Source organism: Marmota monax, unplaced genomic scaffold (assembly GCF_021218885.2).
Source record: "Marmota monax isolate L192 unplaced genomic scaffold, Marmota_monax_Labrador192_F-V1.1 WCK01_AAM20220418_F8-fsc00017, whole genome shotgun sequence".
Classification (NCBI taxonomy): Eukaryota; Metazoa; Chordata; class Mammalia; order Rodentia; family Sciuridae; genus Marmota; species Marmota monax.
Genome location: NW_026695241.1, coordinates 17,536,303 through 17,554,321, shown reverse-complemented (window position 1 = coordinate 17,554,321; position 18,019 = coordinate 17,536,303). Strand labels below are relative to the sequence as shown.

General features: G+C 52.9%; 1 protein-coding gene across 2 annotated transcripts in view; it reads left to right on the top strand.

Moving 5' to 3' along the window:
* Adck1 (aarF domain containing kinase 1) overlaps positions 1-17,280 on the top strand; it is a 112,255-nt gene extending 94,975 nt beyond the window's left edge. For both annotated transcript variants that reach the window (XM_046440741.2, XM_046440742.1), the window contains 4 exons: positions 7,814-7,963; positions 9,531-9,728; positions 14,290-14,483; positions 15,793-17,280. In XM_046440741.2, the coding sequence (XP_046296697.1) occupies positions 7,814-7,963; positions 9,531-9,728; positions 14,290-14,483; positions 15,793-15,964 (714 nt within the window). In that variant the 3' untranslated portion in view covers positions 15,965-17,280. The remainder of the gene's footprint in view (positions 1-7,813; positions 7,964-9,530; positions 9,729-14,289; positions 14,484-15,792) is intronic.
* The last annotated feature ends 739 nt before the right edge of the window (positions 17,281-18,019 follow it).

Sequence of the window (18,019 nt, the reverse complement as noted above, 5' to 3'; positions counted from 1 at the left end):
CATGTAACAGACCCTCTGTGTGGTTCAGACCCTCACTGCAGCTCAGGACCCCACCGGGCAGGAAGCCAGAGGCTCCAGCCCCAAGCTCTGCTTCCTACCTCCAGGCGGGAGACAGCCCACCCGGGGTGCTCACCTGCTGGGGAGCAGGGCCCTGGGAGCCAGCAGCCTGCACGGCCCTCGTTTGTTTGTGTCTCTGCCCAGAAGCAGATATTATGGAGGGTCCGACCCGGTGATCATATTTGCCAGTCACTTAGAGAGCTGGCGACAGCCACTGTCATTGATCTCATTAAAAGTAAAGGGCGCGCGGAGCCCGTTTTGCAGGCTGGATGGAGCCTCCTCGAGCCCCAGAAGGACTATTGATTGCGGAACCTTTATCGAAGGTTAATTGGATTTCAGTGAATGTGTGTTTAAGACCCTGCCTGGGCCGAGGCCCAGTTTAATTGGCATGAAATTAGCCAAGAGAAAGGTGACAGAGCCGGGAACAGAGGGGTGGCAGGGACAGAGGATGGGCCCGGTGGGCAGACACTGTCACTGTCGGTGTGGAGGCTGACGGTAGATCCCGGGAGGGGGCTGTCCCTGGGGTTTGGGAGCTGGCTGGGAAGGAGGTCCAGGGGCTCCTTGCTGTCACCATGGTCTCGGACTCAGTCCCCTGTTCTCAGGATGGCACTCCTGTGTGTTGGGTGCCCCTTAGCGGCTGTCTGTTCCCCTCTGTCAGGGATGGAAGGGGACCTGGGGACTTAGCTGAGATGTTTAGTCGTTTAACTAATCCTTCTTCAGAACCCCAAAGCCCCATGTTCAGAATTGCTGGGGGCACCCGAGCCTCCCCGGGGCTCCGAGGTGCTGAACGTGGAGGGCCCAGTGGCCAGCTTGGGGGGCCATGCTTTCTGGCTTGCTGAGTCCTCCCGAGGTGGCTGGCTACCCCTGAGGCCAACGCAGCAGCTTGGCTGATCTCTTTGGCTCTTCTTGGTCCTTCCACTTTTTTTTGTGGGAGTGGGATTTCACCCTCATTTTCCTTTAGTCATCTTAGAGGGGTTGGCAAGGGCCTGGAGTAATGGCTTGGGTTCACTCTGCCACGTTTAACCAGAAGCTCTGCTGCTGCTTCCTTCCCATAGTTTTTTTTTCTTTCTTTCTTTTTTTTTAGTTCAATGGACCTTTGTTTTATTTATTTACTTATGTGTGGTGCTGAGGATCGAATCCAGGGCCTCACACATGCCAGACAAGCGCTCTACCGCAGAGCCACCACCCCAGCCCCCTCCCATAGTTTTAGAAGTCCGTTCCATGTCCTTCTTGGAGCAGTGAAGGTTTCGGCGCATGTTTTATTGAGCACCTACTATGTGCAGCTGCCCATCGGTGCTACAATAGAGGTGTGGACAGAGTGTGGCAGAGCATGGGGGCTTCACAGAGGTGCTGGGTAGGAAGCAGAGAGGGTTTCAGAGTAGGACATCTGGCGTTGCGTCTGCTCTGCCATTCCTCAGCCAAGTGCCCTGGGGTGGCTCACTTGTAGTCTGAGCCTGCTCATCTTCACAGTTGAAGGGATGACAACACTTCTCGACACTGCTGTGTGAACTTTGCAAGCCGTGAGGCTCTATTTCAAAAGTCATCTGTAATCCATAATGCATGAGGGTCTCGTTCACAGAGGCAAGTCCTCCTCCAGAATCTCCTTTGCTCCTTCCTGTTCACCAGCCTCTGGAATCTGCAGGTATGTGGACCTGGAGTGGAGCATGAGGCCTCTGGTGCCCCCTCCAAAAGCCACGCCAGGGTTCCTGCCTCTGACCCCCACAGTGAATGGGAGGGCCATGTTCCAGCTCAGCTCACTCCCAGCTGCTGGGCCTTCCTGGCCCTCTGGTACCTGCAGATGCATGAACACCCTGTCTACTGACCCTGTGTGATGACGTCACTAGAAAGGCGACACCTTCTGTCACCCTCTCCCCATCACTTCTTGGAAGTGTATGGAACTAGAGGGGCCGGGGTGCTCAAGGTGGGCTCCTGAAGTTTCATTTCTTCCCAGCAGAGGGGTCAGGAGAGGTCACTGACACCCGGAGTCGACCTTCCTGGACTCTGCCACTTGCTAGCCGTGTCCCCTTGGGGAAACTACCCTTTTGCAGGTGGGATTCAGAGAGGGACCCAGAGGGTTGTCTGATGGCTGAAGCGCCAGGCTCTCAGTGTGCGGCCGAGCCCTGCGTCCATGCTAGGAGCCCTGGGCACTGGCGTTGGCATTTCAACCCTCTGTGGTGCTCCTAGCACAGTGTCTACCAAAGAGTCGGGGCAACAGGTAGGGAAGAGCCCCTTCCCCATTTTTCCGATTGACCCAGGCCAGGTGGAAGGATGTGAAGCTCTTTCTTTGGAGTGAGGGTTGCCCAAGGCGGGAGAGGCCAGGTGCCCGCAGCTTTCCGCCCCTTCTCCTGTGGTGTCCAGTAGCCGTGGCCGCTGGGACCCACTTCCCGCTGTCTGGGTGACCTGAGTGTCTCTGGCTGGAGACCTAAGCAGGCTTTCTTTGCCTTGTGGCAGCTGCCCATGCCCTGGCTCTCCAGAGAAAGGCCTGACCCAGAGGAATTTTCACAAAGGTGCCTAGAAGTGCCACAGTCCGAGCTACTTCCTCAGTTGCTGTGACTAGCCTGGCACCTCTGCCTTCCTCCTCATGACGTCTCCCAACACCACATATGGCCAGGTAGCTTCCAGCACCTTCGTGTTTGGAGCTTTTGCAGTGATCTGGTCTGTGGCCAGAGGCCTGGGCAGAACTGGGGGATGGGCAGGGAAAGTCTGAGTGATGAACCCCGTTACCCTTGACATTGGGCGGCTTGTGTGATTGCTCACATCCTGCAGCATCAACCTGCGGCTTCTCTCCGAGATCTTGGCCTTGCTTCTGAGACGCCCCCCAGGAGCATAAATAGACTTTCCCTTGGGGGTGGGAATAAATTAATTCATGCAATTATAAAATAATTAAAGTACTTTCAGCCAATTCAAGTTTTGAGGAAAATCCAAAAATAACTCCTTGATTTAAATATTATTTACTAAATTAATTCTTTACTCAGCCTTTTTTTAGAGTCCCGGTTTCCCCTCCTTCCCCACTGTGAGAGCATAAAGGTGTTGCATAATTACTGAAATCACTGGCAGCCTTTTTACAAGGAACAATTGAAAGACTTCCTGGTGACTTTTTCCCTACGTGGCGCTGTACGGTGTGGTTTTAGTTGCCACCTGTCCAGGATTGCCCAGGAAGATTCTTTTCTCCTCATGGTTTACCTTTACTGGACAGCTGGGGGGGAGGACCCTCAGCAATCTTTGGGACTGAGTGGAGAGGCAAGATAGCCTGACCATGGAGCACCTGTTCTAGGGCATCCGGTCACCAGGGTCTGGATCCCAGCATCACAAACTGTTGAGAAAGTGACCAAGTGCTTTTTTTGGGGATTTTTTTTTTTTTTTTTTTTTTTTTTTAGTACTGGGAATTGAAACTGCTGAGCCACGTCCCAGACCTTTTTAAAAATATTTTATTAGAGACAGGGTCTCACGGAGTTGCCGAGACTGGCTCTCAACTTGTGATCCTCCTGCCTTAGCCTCCCAAGCCGCTGGAATTTCAGGTGTGCACCGCTGCATTCGGCTTTTTTTTTTTTTTTTTTTAATTTTTAGTGTTTTCATTAAGTGTCATAATTATACAAAACAGTGGGTTCATTGTGACATATGCACATAACTTTGTTTGTTCCAATGCATTCCCTGATACCTCCACTCCCCCTCCCTCCTCCTCCCCTCCTCCCTCCCCGGTCCCCTTCCTTCTGATTTTTTCCTTGGGTGCCTTGCGATCACACCTGTGAGGTCATGGTGGTGTGTTCATACATGCAGACAGCATAAGTCACCTCGCCTCTTCCTCTTTTTTGTTTCACTTCATCGGTTTCCCGGGGACGAGGGCTGGAGTGCTGGCTTGGTCCACATCAAGTACCTGGCACAGCCTGAGACCTGCCACCGTGCTGGAAGGGTGTTGCTCTCTGTCCTGGGGCCAAGGCCTTGTTAGGGACTCCATCATCTGTTCTTAGGCGGGGCCTTGGCTGAAGTCCATGGGAGGGGTGGGAGGGAGAGCAGCTGTCCAGGAAGGGCTTCAGGTTCCCCCGGGGCCCTCAGTGCCTCTGGGAGTCGGAGGGTGCCGGTTGCTCTTCTCTGGACAAATGGATTTCCCCCAAGACTATTTAGCACAACTTTAAAACGATGTTAAGAAAAATCAACCCAGACTGAGAGTGAGCTGAGGCCCAGAGAGTGTGGTGTGGCCTTTTCAAAGTCATTCTTGGGCATCGTTCAGCCAGCCCCCTGAGGATTTTTTAACATCCAGGGACATGTACTTTTGTTTGACTTTGTAATTGACAAGTCATTAAGGGCTCAGACTGAGGTTGTACATCACTGTGTAGACCTTATCCAGGAGACATGCAAATAATTTCTGTCCAGTAGAAAAGATAACCCCAAAGGTTGGTTTTTTAATGCCCCATCGGACAATATCCAGTTTGTATTTCATCCAGGAATCTTAATCTCTTGCTCCTGTTGAAATCCCCTTAGTTACCCGCTTCCTCAAAATTCTTTTTGAACCGACTGTACCATCTCTCATGCTCCCTTATTAATGACTCTTCCAATCTTTGATGCATGTTCATTGTCTGTTTGTCTGAACTGTGTTTTTAACTTCACAGTTACCCTTTGACCGTGATACTGGGAATTTTTTCCAAGTTTAAAATAAGAAATTACAGCACTAAAAACACCCCCCTGCCCAGCCACATTTGTGTGGCCTCTAGCAGGCGGAGGGCTTCCTCCTAGGGGATTGTATTTGACCTCGAATCTCAAGGTCGCTCTTTAAGGAAGTGGAGCAGATGGCCTAAGTCCCACTGAACTGCTAAGAGAACTTAGACCCAGACTGAGAAGGGAGGTGACTCCTGCCCCAGGCCACCCACGCCCCAAGTGGCAGAACCAAAATGGCTCTAGGGCCCAGCTGTTGGCTTAGGCTAGTCCGTGCCCCTTTTCTGCCTCTCACATCTGTCTGTCCTTTGTGACATCTGGTTAAAATGACCAGCACCAGCAGACCCTCAGAGGGGAAGACACCAAGGAGGCAGCTGGATGGGTGTATTGACATGGGCAGGGCCACTCTGGGGGCTGCGCTTATGTGTCTGAGGACAGCAATGGCAGTGCCCCCTTATCCAGCAGCTGCGGTGGCCCAGTCCTCGTAGACAGCCCCCCCCCACAGCCCCAGGGGCCATCTTTCAGTGTAGTAATAAGGGGCCCAGAGCGATTAGCAATATTTTAGAAAGCTTAAGGGATATCATACATCTCCTAGTGACAGGTCTGCCCAGACTAAATGAAATGTCATTTCTCTGCTTTTTGGCTGAAATTCCGTCAGCTCAGTCTGGTGGCGCTGCTTATCTTGGACCGATCAGGAGCCCCGATTGGACCTTTCTATGCGTCCTTGACAAATAAAAATGAATGATTACTTAATAAATGCAATCGGTTTGGCAGATACAGTGTGGCTTCTGGAAGCCCGGCGGCAGAAGCTCCAAGCAGCCCAACAATAGGGGTTCTTGGTGGCACAGAGATGGGGACTTGCTGACTGAGGTCCTTCTCCTGGGAAACAGAGAATGGTGGCCCTGGGACCTCTGGCATCTCAGCCTGTCTGGGAACCTGACCTGAGGCAGAGTTCTGCTGGTGTGAATGGACACTGGGTCCTGGGGTGTCCCTTGCTCCCAAGGAAAAGGCCAGATGGAGAGCTGGCGTGGCAATAGGGCAGGAGTCTTGAACATCTTCCTCTCTTCAAAGGTGTGATGAAACCGGGTCCATCTCCCTCCAGGAGCGCTCTGAGGCACCAGTAGCAGCAATCACAGAGGCAACTGGGAGAGGTCGCTTGGTCACAGGCACTGTGACATCTCCTTTGCCTCCAGATAGCACTATTGCTATTTCCATTTACTGAAGCTGAGCGTATCAGCAGCTTGTTGAAGACCCCAGAGCTCAGTTGAGAAGTGCAGAAGTAGGTGTGGGCCACACAGGAGGTGTGGGCTTTCTAGAAGCCAGGGTTGAGTCCTGGCTCTGCTCTTGTCAGCTGTGGCCGAGGCCGAGTGAACCTCCCTGACTCACTCTGATTCTAGCCCCCACCCCCTGGGGCTCTGAATAAGGATATTGGCTATTGTTCCTAAAGTACGGATTTTTCTTGATCTTTTTCTTGATTGGTTAATGTAGTGCTCCTTGTAATTGATTGGGTTTCAGAGGAGATTAATGAGGTTAGGATAAGCATTCAAGGTGGGAACCACAGCATCTCAGAAAGCCACCAAGAGGTGAGGGTCTCGCTTACCTTGAACTCAGGGCCTTAGAGTCAATCACATGTTTGGTGCTATTATAAGCAAGTGCGTACATAACAGAGCCAGTTTATGGTATGCAAATGATGCCTCCATATAATAAAGCTGTTTAACAAAACAGAGCCCCTCCCTGCTGTCTTGGAGTTTAGGATGGCGGGCTAAGTGGTCATTAATCAAATAATCACACAAATAATTGCTAGTACCATGAAACTAAATCACAGCAACCTAGGAGTATATGGCAAGAGAACCTCTTCTAGCCTGGGAGGTTGGGAAAGGTTTCCCCAGGGAGGCAATGCTGACCCAAGTGGGCAGGAAGAGAAAGCCTGAACCTGATGATGGGGTGGTGGCAGGAATGCTTCTGGAAGTGGTAATAGCTCGTGCAAAGGCCCTGGGGTAGGAAAGCACAGGGGTCAGTGGAGAAGAGAAAGCATGGATGGTTGATGTGTGCAAGAGGAGACCGTGGAGAGAGGCTGGGCCTGGTGGTACAGGACTTGACTTTGTAGGTTGAGGAAAGAGCCTAATCCTGTGCTCCCAGCTTATGAGCCCTAGCTCCTGTTCTCTGGTTGGGATGTGTTTGTTGATGACCATGGGGTCCAGCTGAGGCTGAGTGGAATGCCAAGGGCAGCTGGTGTCCTGGGGTGCCAGCTCTCTGCTGGAGCGTGTCTCTCTCCCCTGGAAACCTGTCCACAAGACATCTTGGGGCCCGGGTCTGACTCTATTCAGCAACCATTCCCTAGCTGCAAAGAGGCTTTTAGCTTTAATAAAAACGGGAGTAGAGATAAGAAGTCTGCCTCTGCAGGGAGAGCACCAGTGACAGGATGATTTAAATGGCCTCTCCAGTGTCATTTCTTCTGTGCAGACATCATAAATCAGATTAGCACTGGGCGCTGGGGAGGGAGGGCAGCGGGGAGAGGCCTGGACACTGGGTCTGTCTGGGACCGGCCCAGCACCAACGGGGCAGCCCCCAAATGGGGTGCCGAGTCATCTGTTGCTGATCCTCGGCCCCCAGCCCTGTTCTTTGGCAAAGGGACGGTGGGTGGGCGAGCTCTCCCAGCCCAGCTTCTCACCCCTTCTCAGCTTTGGGGAGGGAAGCAAGAGGGGCTGATGAGAGAGCAGGAGGGTGGCGGGCCGTGTGGGGGGTGGAGCACAACAGCCCTGGACAAAGCAGAAGCAGCCCCTCTCCTCCATGACCATGCTTGGAAATCACCTTGGGGACTTTAAGAAAACACTGGTGCTCAGTACTATCCTGGTACCGTCCGCAGCATTTCTGAGCTCCAGGTGGCTCTAATGGGTGGAGGAGTGAAGAAGGGTTAGATCAGAGTGTAGTTGTATCTCAAATGCAAGAACCAGACCATCTCAAATCATGACCTCCAGCACCTCCGCTCAGGCCTACCCAGTCCTTTGGGTCTCTCTTGAAATGAGCAGATTGAGGGACCAGAGGGGAGCTCCCTGAGATGGGCGAGAATGGAGCTGGACTCCCATGTGCCTCCCTTCCCTTTCAGATCTCCTGCCACCTGGGCAAAATGTACAGCGAGATGATCTTTGTCAATGGCTTCGTGCACTGCGATCCCCACCCGGGCAACGTGCTGGTGCGGAAGCATCCGGACACCGGCAAGGCAGAGGTCATCCTGCTGGACCATGGTCTCTACCAGGTGGGAGAAGCCTTCCCACCCAGCCCCAGGGCGTCTGCTGCCTGGGGCCAGAGCTGGCTGACATTCCCCACCAGTCACAGAACTGGGAAGCCATTGGTCAAGGTAGCAGGGTGGGGGGCCCTCCCTCCCCCAGGAACCGTCATTTTATGCACATTACTGTCCTGAGAGCTCTGTGAGGTCCATCACACCTCCTTTACAGACGGTCGGTTGTGAGGAGTAGATAGAAAGGTGCTTGTGCCTGTGACTCTGTCTCCAGGGGACTGCAGGCCCAGGCAGGCCTGGGCGTTGAACTGCCCTGTGCGGGAGCCGGGGCTTCTGGGGAAGGGTAGCTGCACCTTCAGCCCCAGGGAGGGTGGAAGATGTGGTGGAAAGGGCGGCGCGGAGCTGACGGAGCTGGTGGTGCAGACTTCACTCTCTAAGATCAGGAGAGTGCTGCTCTCACCCAGAATTAAGGGAACCCCCAGCATCATGTCAGAGAGGACATTTCCCCAGGCAGATGTGACCTAGACAATGAGGACTTTGTTCTCCCCGTAACAAGAAGCCTGGAAGGGGATGCGTCTAGGTGAACCTTGGGCTTCTGCTTGGAAGTTGGGAAGTTCACTGCCCGTCTGGGTCTCCAGGCCTGGATTGATTCCTTGGGGATAGTCCTGGGGAGTTTCTGCAGTGGTCTTCTGTCCCAGTGGCCCCTGGGGCCCTGATGCTGCATCCCAGAATCTTGGCTTCCTCTGAAAGGCTTCATGAAGTAGGATACGTCATGTTAAGTTAGGCTAGCCTTGGTCACGAGGAATCCTGAAATGAACAACGGCCCAGACACAAGAGAAATTTGATTGTAGTTTTGGGAGCGGCAGAGTCAGCAGGGTCCTGTCCCCTGGGTCTCCCTGGAGGATGCAGCTCTCAGCCAGTAGCAGGGGAGAGGACTCAGAGTGCATGCATGGGAAAGTTCTGGGGGACATACAGCTTCTGCCACATTGTGACAGTCAGGCAGAGGACCACATCTAGCTTCAAAGGAGGTTGGGAAACTAGCTTGTCCCTGAGAAGAAGAGGAGAGGATAGGTTTTGGTGGGGGATTAGCAACCTCTGCCACTCCTGAGTGATTCCAAGTGTTGTCAAATACAGGTTGAGCCTGCCTAATGTGAAATCCAAAATGCTTTCAAACTCCAAGCTTTTCAAGTGCCATGACACTGAGTGGAAAATTCCATGCCATGAGATTTTGTTTCATGCACAAAATTACTAAGCATGTTTTATAAAATCACCTTTAGACTTATGTGTATAAAGTACATGTGAGACATGAAGGAATTTTCTGTTTGGATTTGGGTCTCCTCCCCAAGATACTATGTCTATGCAAATATTCCAAAATCTGGAAGCATCCAAAAATCGAAAATACTTCCCGGCCCAAGCATTTCAGATAAGGGATAGTCAACCTAGAGGAGCATTGAACTTGGGCCTTCAAGGATGGCTGGACTTCAGGAGAGAAGCAGGCATCATGGGGAGCCGTGGCAAGCACCAGCCAGGGGGTTAGGCCTTTGGTGGGGAGACTCAGGTCCCACCACCATGGTCCCCGCCACAGGTGCTCACGGAGGAGTTCCGCCTGGACTACTGTCACCTGTGGCAGTCTCTGATCTGGATGGACATGGAGGGGGTGAAGAAGTACAGCCAGCGCCTGGGGGCTGGGGATCTCTACCCCTTGTTTGCCTGCATGCTGACAGCCCGGTCCTGGGACTCGGTCAACAGGGGCATCAGCCAAGCGCCAGTCACTTCCTCCGAGGTAGGTGGCCCCTCCTGGCCCCCCTTCCTCCCCTTCCAAGCCAGGGTCTTGGGGAGGAAGACCCGGGGAGCTTGTGTGTATGTCGGGAGGAGAATGAACTAGATGAGAAGCAGGAGGGGGAAGAGACAGTGTCCCTGTATGGAGGAGGGTCAGGGGAAGACATCTCACTGCCTGCCGCAGGCCCTATTAGCCTGGAGGAGAAACAAGGTCATGTGACTGCAATACCCAGACTCTTGTGCTTTAGCTTTGACTGGCTCACATGAGATTTTTAGGCTTCCTCCAACTTCTCCCCCAAGACTCTGGGCCTCCTCAGGAACTGTCTCCTTCCTAAGTCTCTTCTGCTGTCCTTGTCCTTCCAGGCTGCATGGTCGGGAAGGCCCTTCGCTTCCCCGTGTGGTACTCAAGCAGCTCTGCTCACCCTGTTGACCTGCAGACTCTTTAGTGAAACAGCTTCTTCTGTTCTTTATCCGTTGCTCCTTTCTCCATGGGCCTAGACAGGGTCACATGGGTCTGACTCGGAGACAGATCCTAGGAACACCTTCTCCCCACACTCCTGCTCACCTCTGCCCCCCCGGCAGCTCTCCAGGGCAGGAGACCTCTCCCTGTCTCCTGGCATTGACTTCTGTCTGTCCCTTCTGTCAGTTCCCAGGCCCATTCGTGCTGGCCTGAATCTCGGTGATGGACAGATTTGAACTCCAGCTGAGGCCTCTGCTCACTGCAGGGGACAGGGTACCAATCATGATGTCGGAAAGCCTGGGCTTAGGTTCTGGCACCTCCTTTTCCTGATGTCATGACCTGGGGTGTTCTTGTCATCCCTCTGGGCCTCAGGGGCCTCCCCTGCAAGCTGCTTTGTGGTAGGTAGGTGGCTGGATCCAGAGTCTCAGATGATATCTCCAAGTGTCCATCTCTTCATCTCTTGGCTGCACTTTCCTCCAAGTTGACATCATTCTCCAGCAAGTTGGTGGCAAAGATGACCACCTGCTCTTCTGGGCCCCACAGTCCATCTCAGAAGAGAGACAGTCTCCTTCTTTTGTAAAACAGGGACAGTAGGACTGATGATTCTGATTTACTAATCGTGCATGTAGGGCGTCTACCAACAGTCCCTGAAGTTCATTCATTCTACAAGCATTTGTTTTTGCCGGATCCTGGGCTCGGCACTGAGGATGCTGTGACCTACGGGCAGACGGGCCTTTTGTGTAATTTCCAGTTTGGTTGCGAGAGACAGACGGTAAACAAGTGAACAAATAAGTAAGAGGAATAATTGCAGGTTATGGGCATCGTGGAGGAAATAAGCAGGACCATATCTGCAAAGGGAGTTGAGGTGCTCAGAGACGACCTTGACGAGGACATTGGAGCTAAGGCACAGAGGGCAAGAAGGGCAGCAGCACCAGGAAGAGACTGAAGGAAGCATTTGTAGTACATTAAGGCACAGGGGTAGGAGACTTTTGGTAGGGTCCAGCGTGTGGGGAGGGGGCTGGTGGGATGGGAAGAATTTGGAGTGCTGGCTGGAAGAGCATCCCATGGGCCTTATAAGCCCCAGAGGGAAGTTCAGATTCATTCTCAGCATAAAGCAAAGCCTTGGACGGGCTTTAAACAGAAGCAGATGCTCAGACCTGCTACTTTTAAGTGTCTCTCTAAAGTGGGGTGAGGTGAGCCCTGGGCCATTGGTTAGGAGGTCAGGCCAGGCCTCCAGGTGGAGGTGAGGGGTCAGACCGCGCTGATGGTAACAAAGATAGAGACTAGAGGCGGAGGTGGAGGAGAGGGAGAGGAGGAGTCAAGGTTGCAGCGTTCTAAGGGGGGAGCGGCTGCTGCTCCTAGAAGCAGGGGAAACTTTGGGAAGGGCATGTTTGGGGCAGGACTAGTCACTGGTTCTCTTGAGCAGATAGGGGTGTCCTGGGAAGAGAAGACCACAGGTCAATGAAGAGGTCCTGTTGGGCTACGCTTTGTGAGTCCTTAGCCCGTAGATGATACTTAAAGCCACAGTGCTGAATGGGGTCTTGTGGCCCAGGTAGGTACGCAGTGGAGGACATGCATATTCATTGACTGAGATGGAATTTTGTGTTTACATTCTTATGACTTCATAAAGACCAGTTGAAAAGCTAGTACTGTGAAGAAGCCGAACCTCCAGGAAGCCTTTCCTTACCCTCTTCATAGAAAGTCACCTATCCATACTTGAATCACTCTAGGGCAGGTGGCTCACTGTCCCTTGCAGAGTAGTTACCTGTCTGTCCATCTTCACTGTCTAATTACAGGGAGGGGCCTTGTCTTGCACATCTTTTTGTAAGGTCCCTGCAGTCTAGATCTAGCAGACAGGTGTTCGTGTAGGTTCTAGAGACCCTGACTCTAACTGCTCATTTGGACATGAACCCAGACAGACTGAGGGCGAACTGAGCCGGGTCAAACCAGCCCAGCCTTGCCTCTGAGATCTCCAGGCTCTTTCTGAAGCCTGTGTCATTCAGAATTAAGGGAACCCCCAGCATTGGATCAGGGAGGATGTTTTTCCCAACAAAATATAGCCTTTGTTCTCTTCATCACAAAAAGCCTGGAGAGAGGCAGGTCCAGGTTGGTTAACTCAGCAGATCAACAGCCTGGGCGCTCTGGGCTTGTTCCTGAGATTTTCTGGGCTTTTTTTCCCATGATTCCAAGATGGCTGGGGCAGTTCCAAGCTTCACATCTTCATTCAGTGGTGGCCTCAGGCAGGAACTAGGGGCTGTTTCCTCTCATGTATCATTTCTGAAGGGTAAGAAACCCTTTCCCAGAAGTCCCCCAGCTGACTTGTCCTGTATCTCTTTGGCCAAAATTGTGTCATGTGTCCCTGCCTCAACCAGTCACTTGGTGAGGGAATGAGTACTCAGATCCAGCTTTGGCTGAGAGCAGTCAAGATACTCGCTCACCCCCAGGGCTAGCAAAGGACTCTGAGCCCCAGAAGAGCAGGACCCAAATGAACAAATTTTATTTTATTTTATTTTTAACAAAGGACAGTGGGGGAATGGCTGCTCGGTAGGCATCCAACTAGGTCTATTCCAGACACCTACCATTAAGCTGTGGGTACCCAAGTCGGCAGGCTCTGCTGCTCTGAGATCTACCCCTGGGAGGTATCCTTGGGTGAATGGGGCTGTGCTCCCAGTGGGGAGCCAGGTCTTGATCTGGCCTTAGCACTCAGGCAGGGCCATCTACAGCTATGGCAGTGCCCAGCCTCTTGGTGTCTGGCTGCCGTGGAGACGTCCCAGTGTGCTAGCTCAGTGACGTGATCATCAGCAGTGTTGTCAGGCTTCTGAAGGCACTGGGACTCTGTCTCAGCTGCAGAAAGCAGTGGGGGAAAGGTCTTTTGACAAGACTGCTGGGCCGTTGTTAGGACTCAGTGGCTCCAAGCGCTTTTCTGTGCCTTGTCTCTGATGACCCTCTCCATGTAGCTGGGTCACATGCCTCTCCCCCTCCGTCCCACACAGAGGATAGTAGCATGCCCAGTTTTGGGGTGAGGACCCTGAGTGGAAGGAGATCCAGGACTGCTTGAAGGCCTGCAGTCCTGCAGCGAGGTGGGCAGGGAGCGTGGCCAGGTGGGGAGGGCGTGGGCTCCGGAGTCAGGTGGAATCCTGGTGGAATCCTGACCCACCACTTACCAGCTATGTATGCACTCTGAGAAGGTCCCTTGAATTCTCAGTGCCTCCGTTTCTTCCTGCCTTTCTTTCCATTTATTTTGCCAGGGGATGGAATCCAGGGTCTTGCACATGCTAGGCAAGGGCTCCATCCCTGAGCTCCATCCCCAACCCCGTATCCTCACCTTTAACGGAGATAATACACGCAACATGATAGACTTGTTATGAGGGTTAAATAAATTAATGCATGTGACATTTTCAGAGTTCCTGGCCTTTCCAAGGCATGGTGGTCCTCACCACACTCATCGCCTTCATCATTTTCCTGGAGACTGCTGAAGGGCCAGAGCCAATCTGTCATGCCCAGGATTGTAGGCAGTTACTCACCTATATTTTGGTAGAGCTCAGTGACAGAGAAAGGAGGGACGCCGGGCCCCAACTTAAACACCAGATGGTGAGGGCCGTGGGATGGCCCTGGACCCCACTCTGGGCAATGTGGGATAAGACTGACTACAGCGCAGGACACAGTGACCCACAGGGGGACGTGGCTGGCGGATGGATCTGATGGGGTGCAGGTTATGGGGCAGGACTTGGGGGCTGGGTTGGAGTCAGGAGCTCAGACCTATGGGTAGGTCAACCTGTGCTTGGCTGGCGGGGGACATGGCTTGACTTTCAGGGCTTCTGGTAGGCCTGCCCTGAAATGGGTGGCAGAGCCTTGGAGAGTCCCCTGGCTCTTCCGAGTGTGCTCCTGAGCTGCATTAGTGCTTGTCTAGGGGCTGGGCTGGGCCTCTGGTCTCTGTGGTCAGGCTGTGGAGCTGTGGGGCATCTCTTTGTCAGGAGGGCTGTGCTGGAAGCTTCTGCCTGGAGCTTCCTTGAAGCCCCTCTGGTCACAGACTGCCCAGACTTTTGCCACCCGGGCTCCACTTCCCCTCTGACCGTCCACTTCTGTCTCCCTGTTGCTGCCCCAGGACTTAGAGATCCGCAACAACGCCGCCAACTACCTCCCCCAGATCAGCCAGCTCCTCAACCACGTGCCGCGCCAGATGCTGCTCATCTTCAAGACCAATGACCTGCTGCGCAGCATTGAGGCCACCCTGGGCACCCGTGCCTCTGCCAGCTCCTTCCTCAACATGTCACGGTGCTGTGTCCGGGCGCTAGCCAAGTGAGTGTGGGCCCTGCTTCTGGTCCCCTCTCAGCTCCCAGCCTGCCCAGGGCTCTGCCCAGAGCTCCTGCTTGCCTCTGCTGTTCCCACAGTCCATGGGCGCCATCTGCATTTCCCAATCTCCACTTCTCCATGCCGGGGGAGCTGGGGTTAGAAAACAGCTCTAGTGAACTGGCAGGTGCCCTGGGTCCATGTCTTTGGGTCTCCCAGAGAATCACTTGTATTTATGAAAGGATGGATTCTAGGACGTCATCTTCCCAGTCCAGCTTTCTAGATGATTCTTGCCTTCACTGAAGTTTGAAAGGTTTTGGGGAGTCTCAGCCCTTTCCAGATGCCCCTGGGCTTGGGGTCAGAAAGTCCTGGTGTGACCCAATCTCTAGCTGGTCCTGGGACTTGGCTGTCTGTGATTGGCCCAGCAGGTAGGCCAGTGGCTCTTTTTCCTGCAGAGTGGCTGGCCAGCAGGCTCTACTCCTAGAGTTTCAGGCCTTTTAGTTGTCTCAGTGCCTGTGGGGTGCTGGTGAGGAAGGGAGGGTGCTTTCTCAGGGAGCTCATTCCAGAGGAACAAGGACTGTGGCCTCCCGTGGGGTGGGGTGGAATACCTTGGAAGGAACGTGCCCTCGTGGAATGTTCTCACTGGCTTGGGGTCCAGTCCTAGCCCATCTCTCCTGGGCAGGAAATGGTTCCTTCTGGGAAACTACTCGGATTTGACCACATATATCATGTACCTTCTATCAGATATCAAATTAGATCACAGCAAAATATACTGCACACTGAAAGAGATGGCCATGATGTATTCTTCCTCCGAGGGCTTGGGAAGTCAGGTCTTGAATAGGTCATCGCCATAAACACCAATTTTTATTGTGTCCTTTGTTGGTACAGAAGGGATGGAGCTGGGGTAATGTGTAATGGCCTCAGCCTCCCTGGACATGACCAGGTTTTCAAGTGACTCTTGTCCTGAGAAAGTTTGGAAAAGCTTTCAGCATATTTGAGCTTGGGGAATTCTGGGTTGGCATATATTTACTATACTTTTGGGAAAAGAAGTGTTGGAATATTCCACCCAGTGAGCCTCTCCGACCTCTGATGCCCTGTGAAACAGCTGCTTTTCCTTACCCCACTTATTTGAAAAACTGCTTTGGCGTGTTTGAGGTCCTCTGACCCTGTGGTCGGGCAGTGGCATGATCAGGTACCCAAGAGTAGTCCCCAGGGGCAGGGGCTGGTGCGTTGGCCAAAGCCACCGTCTCTTGTTTTTCTCAGTTGTACTGAGCTAGTGTCCTGACCGCTTATCTCTCCTTTCTTGCCCTTCCTCCAGGCACAAGAAGAAGAATGCCTGTTCGTTCTTCAGAAGGACCCAGATCTCTCTCAGCGAGGCCTTTAACTTGTGGCAGATCAGCCTTCACGAACTCCTGCTGCGTGTGAAGGGGCTGAGGCTGCCCCGCTGGGTCTCGGCCCTGTTTTGCTGGCTCTTTCCTGTTTCACTTTGAGCTACTCCTTAACTCCTGCCCCTTCCTGATGGATTTCCACTCCTGTCTTTCCTGCGTTCCCTGACTCCACCCACCTTCTCTGCCCCATAGTGGTCAGGAGTCCCGGGGTCCCTCATGGCCTGTGGCACCATCATGCTTCACCTTTGGAATCCCTGTGCCCATACTTGTCTCAGGTACTGTGGACGAGGTTTCTGTCCTTCCCCAGGGAGAAGATGCAGTAGCCTACTTCCCACTGCTGGTGTGCCCACTGGCTGGACGCCACCCCCATTTCTGGTCACCCATTCTATTTTCAGGATGGACCACACGTGCACGGAGAGCACATTTAACTCGTAGGAAGTTTGATTTTGTCGGAGGTGAGCATGGTCCCTGATCCCGAGGGAGAACAGGCTCCCTCTCCTTGCCATGTCACTCCCCAGAGGTGCCATCTGAGTGTGTCACTGCTGCCACGGTGACCCTGTTGGTGTTTTATGTATCGTGTTTCAGTAAATCCCTCTCAAGTTTGCAGGGTTGTCTGTCCTAACTCACTGGCTCCCGCCCAGCCACATACCCATTCAGACTGTGTCCCTGGCCCTTGCCATGCCACTTAGAGCAGCTCTAGGAAGACCTGGGGAGATGAAGTCAGAGTTGGTTGGTGGCATTTTTATTCCACACTGGCCAGTAGTGGACTTGAATGCCAAGTGCCAAGAGGGTCTTCCACTTGGTGTCCTCCCTTGTGATCCTTCCAAGCTGGAAGAAGCCTTTTCCTCTGTGGGGCCACTTCCTGTTTCTTGGCAGCTTCTCCTTCCATCCAAGTCTCTGAGGCCTTGATTGGAGGAGGTCAGCAGCTCAGAGCTCAGTGGAAGCCTCAGGCTGTTTTCTGTGGGTTCTCACCTCATTCCCTGGGACCTGGGCCACCTGTCTTACCCTCTGATTCTCTTTTGGTGACCCCAGCTTCAGGGGTGCGCTTGCACCTGGTCTTCCCAGTCCTTCTGAAGATGCTGGTCCTGTTCCTGTCCCTGGTTGGGCTTCCCCTCCGAAACCCCCGAGGCACCTGTTGAATTGTTTCTACCTGTCGCCTGCACCTCCCCCCAGCTCCATCATCTGCTCCTCTGTTTGGGACACCCCTGCTCTAACTCCTGTGGCCACATGGTCTCCAGGTCCCTGAGACCTCAGATCTGGCAGGCCCCCGCCCCCTGAGCACCCATGTACACAGATGTCGATTGTATCTGGGTCTCTCTGATCTTACTCCTTCCCAATCACAGGGGTGAAAATCCCTGAGCCCGAGTCTCACTTTCTGTTCCCTTTATTTATAAGACAGCAAGCAGATTTTCTAGTGATCAGAGATGACTGCGATCCTTTTATTTCCTAAAAGAATTGATTGTTCTTAGTGACCAGTTGGATGAACCCAGGGGCCTATGAGAATAATTTGCAAGATCTTTTATTAATCACAAAGAATGCGTGCTGCATATTCTGTTTTGTGGTGTCTTTTATAGCCACTGAAGTAAATAGAAGTGTCCTTTCTGTTCAAGGTCATGGGCATTTGCTTTTCTCTTTTGTTTTAGTGGTTGGCTTCCTCTGCACTGGGACCTAGAATATCTGCCTGTGGCCAGTGGGCCCAGACCCACACATTTCTCTGGGAAGAGCAGAGAGGCAAGGAGAGTTGGAGGTACAGGACAGCTTGAAAACAGTAGAGCAGCAGACTGTCGAGTGCTCTCCACGTGCAAAAGGCCATGACAGGCTCTGTAAATACATTGCATCATTGAATTGTCCCATCAGCTCTCAGATGGAGCGTCATTACCCTCAGTGGTGGGAGCCAAGGATCAGAGAGGTTTAGTAGTTGCCTATAGCCACATGGTTTTCCTGTTTAATTCTACAGATAAAGCTTATCCTTGCTCCTTAAGCTGTCTTGGGGGTGTGAGTTGTGCCTTCCAGATCTGTGCCTAGCACGTCGATATCCTGGCTTACAGCGGGTGCACCATCAGGAGAGTGCAGGCACAGAGAGTCTCAGCACAGTTTATTATTTTCAGGGATGTTGAGATCTGTGCATTTGAAAAGCCACACATGTACTCCTCCTGC